The sequence below is a fragment of the Urocitellus parryii genome, chromosome 8 (assembly GCF_045843805.1).
Source record: "Urocitellus parryii isolate mUroPar1 chromosome 8, mUroPar1.hap1, whole genome shotgun sequence".
NCBI lineage: Eukaryota > Metazoa > Chordata > Mammalia > Rodentia > Sciuridae > Urocitellus > Urocitellus parryii.
Window position 1 is genome coordinate 21051521 of NC_135538.1, and position 20253 is coordinate 21071773.

Genomic DNA, 20253 nt, shown 5'->3' on the forward strand with positions numbered 1-20253 from the left:
GAGAGAGCATTCTTTAAAAAGAATGCTCTTTTTAAAACATAACATATACCCATAAAAGAAACAGAATGAGAAGTGAATCATGATGGGCTACAGGACTCTGCACATGAAGATAATGAATTACAGAAATAGAGCAGAAGAAAAAAGAATAAAGGTCAAACATTTCTGTAAGCATATATGAGTTTAATTGATTTTTGTCTTACTAATCCCAGATTATTAACACTTTTTGTGAACACAGAAAAGTCTGTGAAAAACTGCACACTCATTTCTTACCTCTTCAATTACATTAAAAAAATGCAAACCATTGGGTATTTTGATATTTGAATTAATAGAAGAAACCTACTGTACTATATTATACCTTTCAAATAAAATGCATTGAAATTACATGCTCATGTTGTTAGATACCTTAGGCCCAGACTATACAGAAAATTAGTAAGAATTATTTCTCCAATTTTATACTCATATTAACCTACTAATTTTCAGAGGGGAAATGTGATTATTATGATTTCTGGGGACTGGCCACTAATGTAACACAGTGCACCAAGACTGAGCCATAAATTCTTAATTGGCATGTAGAGTTGTATAGTGGTTTGCCAATGGTGATACCTGGGGACACTCAAAAGAGGTGTCTGTGGTAATTAAATCTAAAATGAGTAAGTAAGGTCTAAAGCCATTAAAACAACTGCAATAGAACAGCTCAGCTCTAAGAGCTAAAGTTTTTTTTAATGTGCTATCTGGAAAAACTAATGCATGATACCTAAATAGCAACCAGTCAAAAGAAAAAGAACGAAAGCTTTCTTAATTTTTCAAAAGAAAAATAATACAAAATTAAGGTAAGAGAAATAACTCTTTATGAACCATTCTAGGGAAAATATTTCTGTGGCCTTCTATAGATTCCAATAACTGTGATTTATTTGATCCTATACAATTCTCTATAAATACCATATTGAAAGCACATAAAAATTGTATTAAAATCTATATTCATACATAAATGAGGTGCTTGGATTCAAGATACCGAAAGACAAATTCTTAATGTTCTCACTTGTTCAATTCATTATCAGATACCATCGAGAGAGATGACAGGATGTGGTGGAATGTGAGGTGGGGTTTAAAGAGAACCCAGGTTGCAAGCTGTATCATGAAGAGGATAAGCTGATACCTGTAAAAGTTTCCATCGCATATTAAGGTCATCCAGCTGGCGAGACATCTTTAGAGATGGATGCAGGTCAAGTGGAGATAGTTGGCTGGACAAATCGTTCACTGCTTTAACTTTTAAGTTGATTGGTGCAATTTCTTCTCTAAACGCCTGGAAGAAACAGACCCCCCCCCCCCCAACAAACACACACACACACAAAAAATACATCATTGGAAAAGGCTATAACAAAAGCTAGAGTTTTCAACTTTCTATCACAGACAATGGTAAGGCCCAATCAGATCTGTCAACTGGAGTTGCCCACTAAGTAACAGCGGCTTATTCAGGTCTTCAGTAACTCGAATGACCCGCCAGAGTCACGCTTTATAACACAGAGCCTTTCAATATGTGTGCGAAGGGAAAAATTATAATGCAGCCTCATGTAGATGATTATGCATTTGCTTCATAGTCCTTATTGAATGTAAATCTGAATGGAAGATGTTTGCCTTTATTGTCTACTTTACTAATTTCTGGTCTAAATTGTATCTTTCATTTTCTTTCATACTCCTCCTTTCTATTTTAATATGGTGACAATATTTTCTTCATCTGATTCAGTAAGTTAATTTCAATGTGTTTTCACTTATAATTAAGTTAGAAGGTCAGTGAAAACAACTTTCCTGATCAAAGCCCATGCCCAGTCCACACTGCAGAAGTAGGCTCTGTCCCTTTCACAGTCGTGGATAGCCACTGTCTGTGATTGGTGGCGGGCAAGAGGAGCAGAGCAGATAGGAAAAGAGGCAAATGAGTCCTAGAACTGACAGTTGGCTCTCTGAGCACAGCAGAGAGAGCTAGTAGGTGTAGGTGTCAGGGATGTATGAGAACAGGGGAAGAAAAAGAATTTTGGAGCAATGACTGTCTTTGAGAACAAATAATGAGAAGGTTTTTCTCCATTTTCCACATAATCACACCTACTTCTATGTTACATTCCCCTTTCCCGGTGAGTCAAGAGGTCCTGTGGATCCTTTTAAAGACTCATCCTAGGTCTTCTACCCCTCAAGAAAATTCTGAGGCCTCTCCCTCTACAGCCTTTCCTAAAGACCCCTTTCCTGTGTTCTTGGGACATTCTCTCTGGTCTCTTGAACTCAGGACTATAAGCAAACACACAAATTGGGGTTTAGGGTGGGCCATTTTGATTGGCTAAGGCCATACTGAAAGAATTGTTAAACATTTGAATATCAACCCTTATCAGAGCACTTACTGCCTCCAACAAAGAAAGAGAAGCTTGTCTGGAACAGCATTCGGCCCAAGACTTGCAATGCAGGAGGAGAGAATTCATTTCTATTGATATAGGACTCCAAAAATGATGTTGAGGTGAGATTAAGCCAGTACAGAATGGTGAAAAGAGCTGTGTCATTTTAATTCTGGTATAATAAGCATCTATTAGCACTAGCCCTCTGGTTTTATCACATCTCCATTCCCCTCCCCTTACAGGTATGTACTTATGAAGGCTTTTTTATTTTTTTCCTTTGCCACTCGAAGTTGAGTTAATAAAATAAAATTTAAAAATCACAGTGTTCTGAAGAAAATAAAGATTTGTTAACACTATAGTCTTAATTCAGCTTCTTCCTGGTACTTATAAAAAGAAAACTTTCTTCCCTCCTTCCCTCTTTTCTTCTTTCGAGCTTTTCTTGTTACCTTCCATAACTCCCCCTTTCTACAGCATGCCACCCCAAAACATGCTACTTTGACATATTTTGAACTAAAAATACTTTAAAAAAAAAAGCAGGTAAAAAAGTGTACTCTGACCCTCCAATGTTTCTTCCTGAAAGTAGGAGACAAGCCCTCATGGAAAATGCTGAGCAAGAGGAAAGTAATTTTTATCATCAATGATGAAGATTCAGATTATCAAAATTCTGCACAGCAGACTTTGTTAAAGTAACTCATCCTCCTTGAGTTTCCCCACATAATTTAATCAATTTCCACAACTGCTTCATTTTGATCAATTTAAAATGAAATTATTTAGGTTTTTCCAGTTCTTTGGGTCTTCAGAGTCCCAAGAGAAATGGCCAAAACCCTACCTACACCAACAAATAAAAAGCAGGAGGAATAAAAGAAACCCAAAAAGACACGTGAATTACTGCAGTACAGAAAGAGAAGGAGTTTTGTGGCAGTTTTTGTCTATCCTTGCAGATGCTGGTCTTTCATGGATGACAGAATGTGCACACAGAGTTAGAAGCACAAATTACAGTTAAATTAACAGAAAAGCAGTTGTGTGGTAAGAGAGGCCTTATAGTTCCATAAAGGATTTACAATTAAACTGAAGTATGGGACAGAGGGAAGTGTGGGTGACGGTAGGGAAGGGCCTAGGGTTCCTCTAAGATTCTATTTGAAAAAATTGTGGGACTCAAACCTCCATTTACATGGAAAAGCTAGAGAAACTGGGTTCCTTCAGTCATGATGTTTTACTGTGTATATCAGTATTCTCTCCGTGGATACCTTGGAGGACTTCAGAAATGGAATCAGCTTTTTAAATCAATATCTCCTCATTTTTAGGTATCAAAGATTACCAATGAATATCTAGAAAGTAGTCTGAGATTTATATAATTTTAACCGATAACTAGTTTTATTTCAAGAGGTAATAAAGGGCTTTTAAAAATAGATTATAACTTTAAGACAGGTGTTTTAAATCTGAAAGAACAATAAAGAGTTTAAATGTTTTCTCTCTAATAATGTTTTTCTACAGCAATCTGGAAGTGAGAACATGAAAAGAACTTTGACAAACAAGGTTTTTTTGAGTTTTGTTTTATGACCAAGAGGACTCTTTTATCAAGAAAGTTTATCTTTTGCTTTTTAAGAGTTTCCAAATTAAAGGGCTTGAAATAAAACAAGTTGTAAATGCTTTCAGAAATGCCATGTGTTCTAGGATAAAGAACCAATTTATCATGTTTTGACGGCACTTTTCCTATAAGAGAATAAGAGTCTATGTGGCCCTCCTTGCTATAAAAACAGAAACATCTGCCAGTATCAAAGGTGCTAACTGCAGCTTGTTGGCAGGTGTGAATCTCAACCGTCTCCTGGTGGAAGGTGTATATTCTGCAAACAAGAATGATTGAGGACAATTTTAGGGAGTTGAAATTATTTGATTATCCCCAAAGATTTTGGTATCCAGTTGCTTTGACATATTTTTTAATATTTAGCAATAATCAGTACTTATTTTTCTCCAGCTGTAGCTTTAACAGTATTTGGGGTACACTTTAAGTACCTGTAAAATATCACAGATGTTGGATTTATTTTATTTGGCTTAATGACACTTAATGAGTTCTTATTTTCTTTCCTCCCAATAAGATTGCAAAATATTTTAATCCACAGTGTACTTCTTTCAATTAAAATATTAACTGTTTCTTCTCTAGCTTTTCCATGTAAATGGAGGTTTGAACAAAAGGATTTGGATATAGAGGTGGGTTAATTCCTTTAAACAAAAAAGATTTACAACTCCCAAACTTTGGGGACTATAATAATTCCAGATACAATTTTTATTTTTCCTCCAACACTATCATTATGTCTTATACACTGAAACTTTCAAATTCAAATGGGTAAATTCCTGCTCTAAAATATGTGCAACAAATATACTTTTTTAGAAACCACTGACTTAAGGATTTCTAATTCTTAAACCATCTATAACAATAAAAGAATTGTGCAATTTCCAGAGGAACTATCTTAATGGCTGTGTTTTCAGTATGTTCTTTTAAACTTATATCCATTTATGGAAATGGTTTTAGGACACTAAGATTGTTGGAAGAGGTCTATTTAATTCAGGTTAGATGGACACTTAATATAACTACATTGAAAAGTAGCAAACATCATAACTATTTTTTATGTTTAAAATTTACTATGTAACTTTTAGAGCTTTAAATTCAAATAGTCTGTCAATTTTGTGTTTAAACTGCTTTAGTATGAGAGAGGTCTTTGAAATGAAAGAGTAGAACAACAGCAAAAAATAAATAAAACACATGAGAACTACCACTGCATAGTATATTCAGTTTGAGCAATTACCTTCAGCTTGTTATCTATAAAATAGGCATGATAGGCAAATAAACTGTCTCCTTGGGTTGATATAAAGATTAAAAGAGACACACATGTAAAATGGCTAAGAACAATTCTTGGCACATAGTAAGCCTTGATAAATGCTAGCTATTGTTATCCTTTTGTCTACAAAGACATGTATTTACTTACGTAATTTGCCTAAGTATTCATTCAATTTTTCAGGTCTTCTATCTTTCAGCCATATGCATATAAAGGAAGAATGTCTTCCAATAGCTATACACAAAAGACATGTATTTTTTGCAATAAAAATTCCATGTGTACTGGACATTGTTAGAGGAACACTTAAGTTTTCCTTCTCTTTTGATTTGATTCATGTCTACCTAACATATAGTTTAATATATTACTACAAAACCTACTACACTCTAAATCTGTTATTTGTGTCTCTTCTAAACTTCATTATGGTTTTCTCTGGAGATATTCTAGAAGTGGGAACCAAAGAGTAGATTGTGGGTCTAACACCTTACCTGGGCATTCCTAACAATGAGTGGAATTATAGCCAAACTCATCCTTCACTAATATACTCAGACAATAAGATAAAGTTTATAGATGAGAATTTCCAGTAAAACTACATGTTTTTGATTAAACCTCTAAATCCAACTACCAGTTTCCAGGAGATATGGAGTAGAGGAAGCCACGGGGCATACCACGTGGACACAACCTTGCAGAATAAGGCAGTGAGCAACCCTACAAAGCAAATATTTGTTTCTTCAACAAATAAACTGGAAGTGAAGGAAAAAAAGGAAGAAAGGGTTAGTCTGAACATTAAAAGGAACTTGAAAAATACTTTTTTAAAAAAGCAGGTATACCTAATCCACACATTTTAGGGACGAACAGTTGGTGAAAATGCATTTTTTTTTTTTGTAAATTATCACAAAAGTCACCTATGAGGTTACTGAGGGAAGGGTTCAGACTGCAAGCAATACGTGGAAAACATCTGTCACAACTCAACCTGGGTTGGGGTTGCAGTGGTGTTGCCTTTAAAACTCCCTTATAACAGTTCATATACCTGGCTCTCTCTATTTGTGTTATATTTGATAATAAAGCATTCTTTAAAAATTCTTTGTCAAAGGCAGCGATGCTGACCATGGTTTTTTCGATGTGATCCTGCAGTGAGTCGATGAGCAAGTCACCGACTGGCTTCCAGCCATTCCGCACAGCCTCTGCCTCCTTCATGTCCACATCCAGGTCATCCATGGCACCCTGCAGGTCTCTGAGTTTCTCCAATGCTTTGTCCACTTGCTTTTGCCAGTTGCTAGAGACAGTATTTAGACTTTCCCACTTCTCTTTGACTTCAGAAGACTGCTTACGCATGGCTTTGGCAATCTTCTGGGCTCTCTCCTCGGGAGTCAATTCTGAGATTGGAATAAACAAACAAACAAGAAAGGAATAGTAGTTGGGTAGTCAAGTTGTCTGACCAGTTGTACATTCTTTAGAGCCAAATCCAAATTTCACCTTTCACTGGGTTACTATCAGAGTATATGGAGACAAGGTTACAATGGTCAGTATATTTCCCACATTTTCACACTAATTCACCTAAACATACACTCAAAGGAAGGAGAAAATGGTTACTTAGGTTAATAAATGACCTAGAGTTTTCAGTGACTTCTGAATTTTAATATATTTATAAATCCTTAAATGTAACAAGAAATCTCAGGAAAGAAAACAATTTTTCTTTTCTATAAACTTAGTTATATTAAATCCAAAGACAGTCTTTCATTTTATTATTCTCAAGAGAAATTGGAAGTATGATTAGCAGAGAATGGCTGTAAGTTATGAAGAAAAGCTCTCAGAAAATAAAATCAATTTGTTGTGTGTCTAAAAAGAACTAACAAAAGACAAATCACATATCTTAGACACTTCATCATCCCTAAGTCTGTCTGGCAGTTCGTTTTTAATAAAGGGCATTTGCGTTAGCCCAAAAATGTAGAATTATCCACAAACATTTCAATAGGAAGACAGCAAGATCACAAGGATCATCCTAAATATGTAATAGAGCAAGACAGTTTCTAGAGTGTCAGAAATAAATTGACATGATGCAAGGTCAAGCCACAGGATAGGAGTGGGAAGAGTACAAATCTAAAAGAGAAGTAAAAGATACAGAGAAGAATCTAAGTCAAGTTCAAAGCCAGAGGTCAGAAACAGAGGTGGAGAACTGGCAAAACAAGGGTAGAAGAATGCTCGCACACAGAAGGGTCACTTTCAATGCATGTTGGAAAGGTCTCCAGCACAGATAAATGCTCCTGGGGCCTCAGGAAAAAGGAGGATGCCCTCTTTCCTGTCTAACTGGATTGATGGTGTCCTGACTGTGCCCTGGAAAGAGATGTAGTTAGAAACACACAATCAAGGTAAACTATAGACTAATTAAAGACAGAAAGGCATACAGAGATGCAACCTATGATAAGGTGATGTCCTATTAAACCCATCCTAAGCTGAAAATATCATAAATCAAAAACACACTTAATACACCTAACTTACCAAACATCATATCTCATCATAGGCTACATTAAATGTGCTCAGAACACTTACATTCATTCACCTGTGGTTGGGAAAAATCATCTATCACAAAGCCTTTTATAATAAGATGTTGAATAATTCACATAATTTATTGAGTACTATACTAAAAATGAGAGACAGAATTGTTGTATGGGTACAACCACTATGAGAAATAAAAAAATCTCTGGGGTTGGGGTTGTGGCTCAGTAGTAGCAGGCTTGCCTGGCATGCATGAGACAGTGGGTTCGATTCTCAGCACCACATACAAATAAATAAAATAAAGGTCCATCAACAACTTTAAAATATTTTTTTAAAAATATTAAATCAAATCATCATTAGATCAGAGACCATCTCTTATTTTTTTCTGATAAGATTTTATCTTGTATCATCAATTCCATCAGCAATTCCTGCTTCACCCCAAATTGTTCAATAAAGTGAAATGAAGTTCATCCAACCTCATAGTAAGATGAACTTCTTCATAAGATGAACTGAAGCAAGCACTCCTAAATACTCAACATACATTTGTCTGCCTATTTAAAAGTCAAGTTAGAGAAGATGAACCAATGTCGTCTTTGTCTACCTAAATTTCCAGAACATTCTAAGACATTGAGATTTATATTTAAGATTATCTTAACTGTAATAACTCTATGGGAATCAAATGGACCATGGAGAGTATAGTAACCACAGAATTGGAGTGTGTTGCTTAAGTAGTGTGAAGCCACAGAGAGATGAGCATAATCCCCTAGCAACTGAGTTGAGCAAGAGAAGAGTGAGCATCACAATTTGTTGCTGGATAGGCAAGTATAAGATAAGCAAGGAAATTAGAGAAACAGCATCAAGCAACCATCACTTGATGAAACCAAGGAACCTGGAGAAAAGTCCCAACATGGGCAACAGGTCAGAATCCCAAGGCTCCTTCTTCACTCCAAAATGTTTTATAAAATGAACTGAAGTTCATCCAGCCTCACAGTAAGATGAATTTCTTCATAAGATGAATTGAAGCAAGCACTCCTAAACAATAACTTTCATCCTCACCATACATTTGCCTGTTTAAGAGTCAAGTTTGAGAAGATGGACCAGTGTCTTCGTCTACCTAAATTTCCAGAACCTACAAAGACATTCTAAGTTTCTGAAGAAAGACATGTCATTCGAAAGGCAACCCATATTGTTGTTTGTATTATTAATAGCTGCCATTCTGATAGGAGTGTGATGAAATCTTAGAGTAGTTTTGATTTGAATTTCTCTAATTGCTAGAGATGTTGAACATTTTTTCATATATTTGCTGACTGATTGTATATCTTCTTCTGAGAAGTGTCTGTTCAGCCCCTTGGCCCATTTATTGATTGGGTTATTTGGGTTTTGGGGGGGTTAAGATTTTTGAGTTCTTTATATATCCTAGAGATTAGTGCTCTATCTGATGTATGTGTGGTGAAAATTCGCTCTCAAATCGTAGACTCTCTATTCACCTCACAGATTGTTTCTTTTGTTGAGAAGAAGCTTTTTTATTTGAATCCGTCCCATTTATTGATTCTTGATATTAATTCTTAAGCTATATGTATGAAGACACAAATGGTGTGACTCTACTTTGTGTACAACCAGAGATATGAAAAATTGTGCTCTATATGTGTGATATGAATTGTAATACATTCTGCTGTCATATAACAAGTTAATTTAAAAAAAAAAAATGAAAAAAAAAGAAAGGCAACCCGTAGTTAAATCAGTACTCCTCCAAGACACCTATAAAAAGCTAACTGTAGAATATTTAGAGAAATTTTATAAAAATATAAAATGCTAAATGTGAGAAGGAAAGTGATTCCTAGCATCCTCATGAGAGATACAGGGGTCACATTCCTGATGGCAACACCTGTGCTTGTTAAAAAGTCACTTGGGCTTTTTTAAAAATAGATTTCAAGCACTTGTGTTTCACTGACTGTTATTAAAAAAAATAATACACTACCAATTTCAGGATAGACAGCTTAATTATGGTGATTTTCTTTGGATAAAGTAAAAGCTGTTTCTGAGTCAGTCATTAAATAACCCAGCAGAGAGAGACACACGACTTCTTTGTCCTGTGACAAAACATCTTACACTGGCTGTGGCATCTTTGTTTTTGCTTAATGTACAATCTCTTGATTGAGCAGTTCTTTTGTAGTATTTATTATATAATCCCCACTCAGGCAGCTACTCAGAAAAAAAGCAAAGCGCCATGTTCAATTCACCATCTGTTTGCCAGAGAGGAAAAATATCAACTAATCAATTTGAGTTGGAAAAAAAGTGCATCCTGCTACCACCACCACAGGCTTGGTTCAATGCACATTTTAAGCCAAGAACACAGCAATGTACAGGATGAAACCCAAACTTACCAGAACATTTGTGAAACACGTAAAAAGAAGCAGCATGTAAAATATGAAGTTAAGTCAACTTGGGAGGGGGGAAAAAAAACTCCCAAAAGACAGACAAAAATGAAATAAAGGGAAATGACTGCGTTCTTTAAAAGTGAAGTTCATTTGGAAAAAAAAAAATCAAAAGACAAACTTTCCTTTAAGTTTTCTAAATACTCTTTGGCAGATTCTAAGGCCTTCATGCAAGAATGAGACTCTTCTCGAAATCTGTGCTTCTTTTTTTTTTTAATTTTAATTTTTTTTTTTTTAAATCCGTGCTTCTTAACATAGAGGTCTTATCAGAAACCACACTGAGTTTTGGTTGGTTGGTTAGTTACAAATTAAAGGCTGATACCCAGACCCCAACCCCAAAAGATAATGATTTAGCTAGTCCAGGTGAGTCCTGGCAAAGATAGATGTCACCCTGTGGTTCAAATCCAATGGGAGGATGGAGCCTACTAAAACATAATCTGATATCTCTGGTCTCTGCAGCTGACACTCACAGGGCATTTTCCACTGAGTGGGTTGTTTTGTCAACCCCACGCAGAGCACAGTTGCTAAATATTAGAGGCCAGAGAGCAAATGAAGCTCAGTGACAATGTAATTTGCATTTGAAAAGCAATAATAGAGATAAGAGGAAACAGCAGGAAAAAACAAATACATTTCCTGACAATTCTGTGTCCAGAAGAGCTTCCAGCTCTCTAAATGCATGGGCTCATGCCTGCAGGTGTGCGCATATGCGTGGGTGTTTTTGCACCACCTCACTTCATTCTCCTCCCTTCAGGTCATCCCATTCAACTGGCTAAAACTTGAGGGTGGAATTGTATTTGATTTTTATTATTTATTTATTTAGATTTATTTGTATATTATAAATTACAAATATTGTATTTGCTTTCTGTTTGCATTTTGTGATCTTAAACAGCCATGTCTTTACTGTGTTACAAAGACATCTAAGGGGGATAACTATTCCAGGAAGAAGAAAAAAGAACAAAGAGAGGAGAAAGGAAGGTCAGGCCTGATGTTTTCTCTCCTGCCCAATTACCTTTCTTTGCTCAAATGTGCATATTAATTTCTGCCATGCTCTCTTTATGCTATGGGGATAATACTACAGTAAGTTTCACTGAAAAACAGGTAGAAAAACAAACATGGAACAGGAATAGAGGACAGCCTTGGAATCAGCCCATTCCCACCCCCTCCATTGCTCCTAGATAAGCTATGGAACCTGCTCAGCCCAGTGTTAAGAACTGGAAGCCCAACTTTTTTCATATTAGGAAAATATTTTACTTTAAGAACCTATTTTACCTCTACAATTAATCACAGGAGAAAGGCCAAGACTGTGTATCTCAAAGAAATCTTAATAGAGCAAAAGAAAATCACTTCAGGTGCGTGTGCAAAAACTTTTTAAAGTTTGCAAATGAAAGTTTGTTTTTCTCATGAAGTAATAATAGACATAGGTTAGAATCACCAGTTTTTAATAAAGTTTTCCCATCTTTATTGTACATTGTCTCAATTCTGGCATTGACATGTATAACCTCCGATTTGATCTTTTCTTCCTGGTTTCTAAAACCTTACATCATGAATATTTTCTTCCTTCCACCTTGATGTTACAGCATCCAGACTAGAGAATGGTATGTGCTCAACATACAGTTACTGAATGGACTTGAACTGAACACAAATTTTAGCCTTATTTTTTTTATTGAGAATATTCAACTTGATTAAAAAAAAACTTTCTGCTTAATTTTTCTTCCTTCTTCTCACATCCATGGAAAGCACTGATAAAGTTTTTTATTGTAAAAGGGAAGAAAAAGCCTTATCAAGTCATTGCAAGTATGGTAATTCCAAATTTCTTATTTGCACTTTTGCTTTTTTGCATATTATCTATAATCTTACTGTTGTATTTCACCAAAAGATGAAAAAAATCAGAAGACAAACAAAAATATTAAAAGTAGCATTTTCACAGCTGACTAAGTTAGTGCAAGGCAATATGCAGTTCCATATGAACTTATTACCTAACCTCACCAAACATTTCTTACCTTTTTGAACCTCAGCTTATATCTATAAAGCTCCCAGCACATACCTGCCTAGTAGCAGGCTCTCAATGAAGGTCACTTTCTTTAACTTCCTTATATCATTTTATTACTAGGTCTGGAAAAATCCATAGACTTCTCTAGATATTTCATATAAACAAACCAGATTAACTAGCCTACACGAATTCTTCAAGGGAAAAGACTGAATTTGCTGTCTCCTTCAATCTCTCTCTCTCTCTCTCCACTTCCCACCCCCAACTCACTTCTCTCTCTTACTTCATAACCAAAAGATGTTTCTAATTAAAATAACAGAAAGTGCATTCTTCCCAAATTTCATGATTAAATAATTAAGATCAACTTAATCTCTCCAATTTTCCATCAGTGTTTAAGAGGACCCTGCCTGTTTCCCAGTCTGTATGATGAGGGGGACAACTCATCATGAGCCAGATTGCAAGTGCATACCATCAAGTGCTACGGGCTGATTAATGTTTCTAATTGTGTTCATCTACTATTATAAGGATGACAATAACAAGAGGCTACTCAGAGTGCATCAGTCTGCTAATAATGTAGCCAAAATCTTTCACCAAGGATAAGACAAAGACAATGTGGATCCCACCTCCGAAGCCAAAGGACTTATCAAATCATTAAAATGAAAAAAAAAAATGAATACAGATACATTTAGGGAAAATCAAGAACTCCAAATTAAAGAGACTTTGAGAATACCTTTCACGAATATCAAAAGGCAAGGTGCTAAGGGTGGTATGGGGCTGAGAGGTAGAGAGCAGATAGAAAAACACACCACACTGGGAAGGGAGCTAAATGGCATGGCTGATCAGAAAGTCAGTGGAGACTGAACCAGTCTAAATATGTTAGGATGGCCAAAGTCAATAAAGCAGTGTTGAGCTGAAGAAGGAGCAGAAGCAGATCCTTAAGGAGATAAACCTCCAGGAAAAGAGCAGGAATAGCCAAGCAACTCAAGGTCCAGTTTGCAATTTTCTATAACTGAACATTCCTTGACTTTCTGCACAGTAATGACAGTTTCGAGAATTATTCAAGTTACTGTGCTGGGCAGGGGCAGGCAGGTCACAAGGGGCAGACAGGTGGCATTGCACAGGGAGAAGAGAAGCTGGGGAGGTACATTTCAGGAGGACAAGGAAATGTGTCTTCATTCCTGATGTATTCCCCATACCTAGATCAACACTCAGGAAGCATTTGTTAAATGAATGAATAGATTTTTTTCGTATCTTTGACTTAACAAAAGAAAAAGAAGAGAAAGAGGAAGAGGAGGAGAAAGAGGAAAAAAAGAGAAATCAAGAACCAATTTTAGATTAAAAGTCCCCGATACTTGTCACACTGCTGTACAGCTTTCACCAAGCTGTTTCCCAGCTGAGCACAGTAGCTAATGGTTGACCAAGCCACAAAAGTCAGGAGCTTTCTGCCCAAGCTTGGTCATTCTTATAAAAGAAATTTAAATATGCCTTATGTTTATGAACTCACAAAATAAGCAAGGAGAGTTTAATTAAAGAAGAGAATTTATGTCTCTGCTAAGTTTACACTTTCTTAAAAAATGGTTAAAACTTCTAATTCATTCTTAGAAGATTCCTGCTGTCTACTTAAAAAGCAACAGTAACAAAAAAAACCAAAATTTCAAAAAATGCCAAAAAGCAATAGTAACAAAAAAATATAGACGACTACATTGGAAGAGTTTATTATCCTCCTATTCTTTATGTTTAAATAAAAAAGTAATACTCCAGATGCTTATCATAAAAATCATACATATAAACTGCTGCAATCTTTTTCATGAGGCAAATGATTTATGGGTGGTGGTAACACTGATTAGAGAAAATAACAGATGGTGAACAATCAATCTAGGATGGTGTGTCCATCAAACTAACCTTTGCTCTCAACATCAGCAATGTCGATTTGCTTATTTAAATGGGACGCCATTACTATGATATACACAGGCATGAAAATGTTTTTTGGTATTTTTGCCCAATGGATGGGCTTACTCAACCGACTCAGTGACTCATTATATTTCAGAATAGTTAAAGACTAAATTTATTACACCATAGAGATATTATAGAACTTTAATTTGGTAAGGATTATTACTCTGTAGTTACAAAGACACTGGAAAAGAAAGTAAAGTATTTTTCTGTGCTTTTTCATGCATTACAACTTTACTAATCTAATTTGGACTTGAGAAGCTAATTAAATTATGGCTGTGGTCTCCAGGCCTGAAAGCAATTACTTGTACTTCAAGTTTTCATATGAAAATTAATAAGACAAAGTCTAATATTGCCTGAACACCTTCTTCCTGGGTGGTAGGTAGTCAGCGAGTCTACTTAAAAGCATGATGATTCAATAAAGGAAAAGCAACAGAGGAAAAAAAAGCAGAGAGTTACACATGTATTTTATTACTGGGTAAAATACAGAAATAAAATCATATTTCTACTGAATATCTAGATATTCACCACTGATGGTCATTGAGGGAGCCAAGATAACACAAATGGCGGTTAAGAGCACCACGTGACAGAGGCCTTGGTTCATGTTTCAGTCCTGTCACATGGGTGGTAGGGTGCCTCTGATCCTCTCAAACTACCTCCTTGTCTGTGTCAAATGGGTGGTGACCGTGCTCATATCTAAGCTGCTATGAAAATTAAATGGAACCAAGCTTGTGGCTGCTTGGACAGCACCTGGCGCACTGGCAGCATCTGATAAAGTCTGGCTTGTTGGGAACATCTTTCTGGGCAACAGTTTCTCACTTGCCCTTTCCTTTATAAGAATTGATTTTCCTTCCATTTAGCATTATTTACAATGAGAGTTTGTCAATCTTCAAAGACCCTGGGTCCTGTTGCTCTGATTAAATTAGTCAAACCCTCTCCAAGAAGGTTCTAGATCTAAGGAAGAGTTATCTTTCCATTCCTGGCAGGCTGTGGTATAAAAATCAGAGAAAAGCCCAGAAAATGAAAACTTGTGGAGGGGCCAGCACAAGACACGGAGGAAAGGCTCCTGGGTGGTGTTCCAGCCCTGCAGCAGGCAGAGCCCCGTGCCTCCTGTGGCTTGGTTACGGCTGGGTTATGGGGCCAGTGCATCCCCCTGCATGCCTGTGTGGGTGGGAGCTCAGCCTGTCAGAAGCAAGGGGTCTGCCAGTCACTACCACCGATGGACTTCTAATCAACAAAGCTGCTTTTAGGAAAACAAATCAAAGCAGACACAAAATAGCCTTTGGAAAAACACCTGTTAGCTTGACTGGCCTAATTACTTCTGTTAGGTGAGGTATGATTTGACCTCATTTTATTAGATATAAAAAAAAATGATGTGATAATCTTAAGTTACACTGAGAATTGCTATAAAAGTAACTTTTATTAAACTATGATAATTTCACATCTTCACTCATTTAATGATCATGAAATTTTATTTGCATGAGTTTGTTAGTGCTGGCATAGAGCGCACTGACATGGCAGAAAAATGTTATTTATTACTTCTTTGTTTTCAAATACCTGAGATTTCACATAGGAGAGATACACTGCTAGTACATGGCTTTCTAAAATATTTAATAAATAAAAGAAAACAGTATACCCCAAATTAAAATATTAAATACTAGTAATATAAAGAGCCAGCCATCAAAGAGGAAAACAGTGATCCATATGTATCTTTTAAGTGAAAAGATGATTATTAACCATTAAATACAGATATACACAATGATAAAAAGCTGTATGCGCATATACACAAATACACAACTCTCCACACTACACACAACTCTACATGTACAAACACACTAAATTAAGAACTGTTTTTTTCCTATAACCATTAATGAAATATCATTTAAATGAAGCAAAAATGACTGTGTCAGGCTTAAAGGAAGCAATGTTCCCAGACAGCCTGAATGAAATAATATTAGTGTCTCGACTAGAAGAATTTTTAAAGTAGATTCATGGTAAGAATTAATGGGAAATTCCTGGGGGAAAAAATTAAAACAAAATAATGAAGTCTCTTTTTAAAAGCAGAAGGTAAGAATTTTTCTTATACATATTTATAATGAATTATGAGATTTTCTAAGCACTTTTAGAAGCAAAATATCTGGTAAAACTGTTAGCAGTTTTATTTAGATATGACCATAATCTCAAATCATAACATCTCTGGGTTGGGGGTGGAGTACTTGTGTGTGCACATGCTTGGTGGGGTGCTTGTGTGTGCTCACACCTGCCCGCCTGCAACTGCATGTGGTGCAGAGCCGGGATCGACACAGAGGCTCTAACTCCCCAGTATACACGTGGTTTCAACATGAACTGCAGGTGACACACAGGGAGAAGGCACATGTACTCCCTGACCACCTCCAGAGGTTGGGGGTTGGAGTGGGCAAAAGCCACCTGTGATTGTGAGTCCCACAGTGCCTTGCATGGATTCATTATGCAGCTCTGCAGTTTTCAGAGCCATTCAGATCTGAGACTGAGAACAGCAAGGGAGGTTGGCAGCACAAGGCAGAAACCAAGAAATATGTGTGCAAGGTCAAGAGACTCTAGACTCTTCGAGTCACGTAGGAGCAAGGAGGTCAGTAGCCAGATGGCTCATCAATGAGCAGATAGAGGAGATGAAATTAAAGCGATGAGCCAAAAGCCCGTCAAAAACCTGAGGGTTGGGAAAGGTCACTGACATGGAAGCTTAGTCTCTGTTCTTGCATCTACCCTTCATTAGCTCCATGACCTTGCTCAGCACCAAAGTATTTTCTTGGCCTTTGTGTTCGTACTTTTTTAAAAAATCATCTGTCTAACTCATTGAGATAGTTCAGGCAATGATAATGAAAGTGGTTTAAAAGTAGAAAGAACAATATGAACGATGAGAGATTTATTGTTCCATTGTTCTACTTTTTTAATACAAACTGATTATAATCAAATAGAAATAACAACTAAAAGGAAAAATTATATATCAGTGTCATACTGGCTACATGAAATCAATTAATTCTATGTTGCTCAAACAAAATAAGGGGATTACTGACAAAGTTGTGAACTTTGTAAAATTTTTATTACTATTCAGTTAATTTTAGTTCAGTTTAAAAAAATCACATTTACTTAATTATCTCTTCCAAACAGAAAGAGTTATTCAGATAACTGAGTTTTTTCAGATGACTATATGTTAGCCCTATTTTTTTATGGTTATCATTTTGGTAAGAAACTTATTCAAATATAGTATAAATTCCTGTGCCTTCTTTTAACTGATTTATAGCATGGCTTCAAAAACAAACAAACCAAAATTCATAACCGCAGTTTTTCTTTTCTGGTAAAAAGCTCCAAACATGACTAATTTGTTTCATTTTAGAATTCTCACAGAACCTCTGCACAATGTTTTTTTCCCCATTGCTCTCAGACAGCCAGAGTTACTTTCCACTGCCAACCTTTCCCCTGCCTTGTTACTTCTGTTTTGTAGTGTTCATAATTCACTGGACATCAAGTTCAACTGGCTGCAACAGTGTCAAGTGCGAGCTCAGAGCTTTGATAGACCCCTTGAGTGCCTGCCTGAGAACCAGAGAAGAATCTGCACTGTATTTTCCATCCATATCTATCTTGGTGGCTCACATCACCTCTCATGCTTAGAATCTCAATAAATGGAAATGGCCATTAAGGAACAGGGAAGAGGACGAGTTTCCAGCACAGATTTGGTGTGGGGGGTGCAGGGAATTGTGGATGAGTGTTGGAAGGGAAAGAGTCCGGAAGACAGGCAGCCTGAGCTAGGCCAGGAAGGAGGCACCTGTAGGCGGGAAGATCAGGATGGACAGCAGGATGAAGGCTGGGACTACTGCACAGAGTCATGAGAAGTTTGGAGTCCAGTGGACACTGAGGGTGGAGCAGAAAGGGCATGACAGGAGCCACAGAAAATCAGAGGCCAAATCACAGTGCAGACTCCACTGGGCAGGGTAAGGAGCCTGGACCCCACTCCAGGGGGAGTTTAAATCACAGAAACAAATGCCAATTCTGTGTTTTACATCATTCTAGAGTTCACATCAACAGAGTGTCAGTGAAAAAAGTATTGAAATAAGTCTCACAAAGGACAGTAAGGGCCTAATGTATGATGGTAATATCAGTAGTGATTTTTAAAAAATTAAAAAGTACATACCCTGCTTTGAACAGTACACCCCATATATATGTATCTATCAAATTGTCACCCCCATGCCTCACAAATTTGTATAATTAAAATAACAATTTAAAACAAATAAAAAGCCAGAATACTTTAAGATATCTTAAATTGATGATGGGGGAAAAAGAAAAAAAAAAAAAAACATTGAGAGGAGAAAAAAAAAAGCATTGGGGAGAGGAAAATTATGAAGAGAAGTATTTTCTGGAATTAAAAGTAAAGAGATGGATCCATCTTGGTCCCCTAGGGGATGGTGCACACAACACACTCAAAAATGCTTGTTAAACAGAACTAAGAAACCCTAATATAATTTCTCCAGGTGCTAATGCCTCCAACTCTGAGCCCTTGGGTGTTACGAAGGATAACTAACGTTCAAATGCTGTCTGTTTCTGATAGCAGTGACACATGAGTCATGGTAAACAACAAAAGTGTAAAAGCTATTATGGATAATTTCCTTTCATTTACTTTTAACAGCAGGTAAAATCAGCCAGCATAACAGAAATAATATCAAGAAAGGAGAGAATATGGAAATTGCTAATCGTAAAACAAAACAAAAAAAGCCCATAAAGTTAAATTGACATAACTTTTTCTCTTGCCCATCCCACCCCAGGTGGTATTTGAATTGGGCTTAGAAATAACCTGAAAATACCAGCAAACTGAGAACTCAAAAGCAGTATCTTTTTAACCCTTAAGGGACTGATCCCTGAGAAGAACCTATGGCAAGGTGACGTTAGAGTGATGTGGCAACCTTGATGTTGCCATAAAACAGCTGGTTATAAAAGCTCTTCCTCCCTTCTCTGCCAAGGCCTAGGAAAGCAAGGAGATAAGAAAGCAGATTCAGGAAGGCTTTTTAAATTAAATTAATGCAGACAAGGGAATTTCTTATTTTTCTCCCACATTTAAGGATCCTCATCATTATACAAAATACATGTATGAAGATGTGAATTTGGTGTCAACATACCTTATATATAATCAGAGATATGTTAAATTATTGTATAATAGTGTACTAAGAATTATAATGCAAAATAAATAAATGAATAAATAAACAAATTTAAATAAATGAATAAAAAGACAAACCTATACTAGTGCCTTCTTTCTACCAGATGAAGTTGAAACATCCTACCCAAATCTCCAGATCCTCTGCATTCTGAGCCACATGGCACACACGACTTTCCCATCCCACCTCCTGACTAGGCACAGGCCTCTGACTACTGGGCTGGGCTGCTCCTTCCCCAACACACAGCTGCTCTGTTCCCTAAGGCTGCACTGTCATAGGATCTGTCCTAGAATGGACGTCAATCTTCCTGGAGCCTAATCGCTGCCTCCTGACACATTATAAGACTCGCTTAGGAACCACCTTCTCTACTCTGACCCTCAGACTCTTTCTCTCTTGGGATGTACAACCAAGCACTTTATTGCTTACTTTCTCACCATTTTCTGCTGGTTTTGGTCTCCAACTAATCAGAACCCTTCTCAGAGATATCTGGGATTATGCCTTTTTATCTATCCTGACAATTCTCACCTGACGTGTCAATTCACTCAATCAGTATGCAAGAAGTATCTACTATGTGCCAGATGTGCCAGACAGTATTCTAGACATTAGAAAATATAGCATTAAAAAACAATGAACAAAAACTGTGTCTTCCTGGAGTTTACATTTCCCAGGCCTAGAAATGAGGACATGAGATAATATACACTATGGGCAGGTGAAATATAGAAAAGGCTAGCCTAGTGGTGAACAGGTAATGAAGGATCAGATTCTAGTATATTCCGAATGTAGTGACAACAGGAATTGCTAATGGAGTGGATTTAGCCACTAAAGGAGCCAGAGTGGCCCAAAGGATTCTGACCTGAGCAACCCAGAGGTCAGAGCTGTGTGGGGCAAGATGCAAAGACCAGGGTCGGAGGTGGTGGGGGGAGAGGGTCAGGAAAGGGCAGGAATTTGGGGATAGATAAGGGAAAGGAACTCCAGAAACACTGATCGCTTATT

At 36.8% G+C, this 20253-nt stretch overlaps 1 protein-coding gene across 5 annotated transcripts in view; it reads right to left on the minus strand.

Annotated features, from left to right (window-relative positions):
- The window catches only part of Utrn (utrophin), a 514146-nt gene that overhangs the window by 93188 nt on the left and 400705 nt on the right, over positions 1-20253 (minus strand). For all 5 annotated transcript variants that reach the window (XM_026397636.2, XM_026397635.2, XM_077801941.1 and 2 more), the window contains 2 exons: positions 6317-6585; positions 1157-1303 (listed from right to left, as the gene is read on the minus strand). In XM_026397636.2, coding sequence (XP_026253421.2) covers positions 1157-1303; positions 6317-6585 — 416 coding nt within the window. The remainder of the gene's footprint in view (positions 1-1156; positions 1304-6316; positions 6586-20253) is intronic.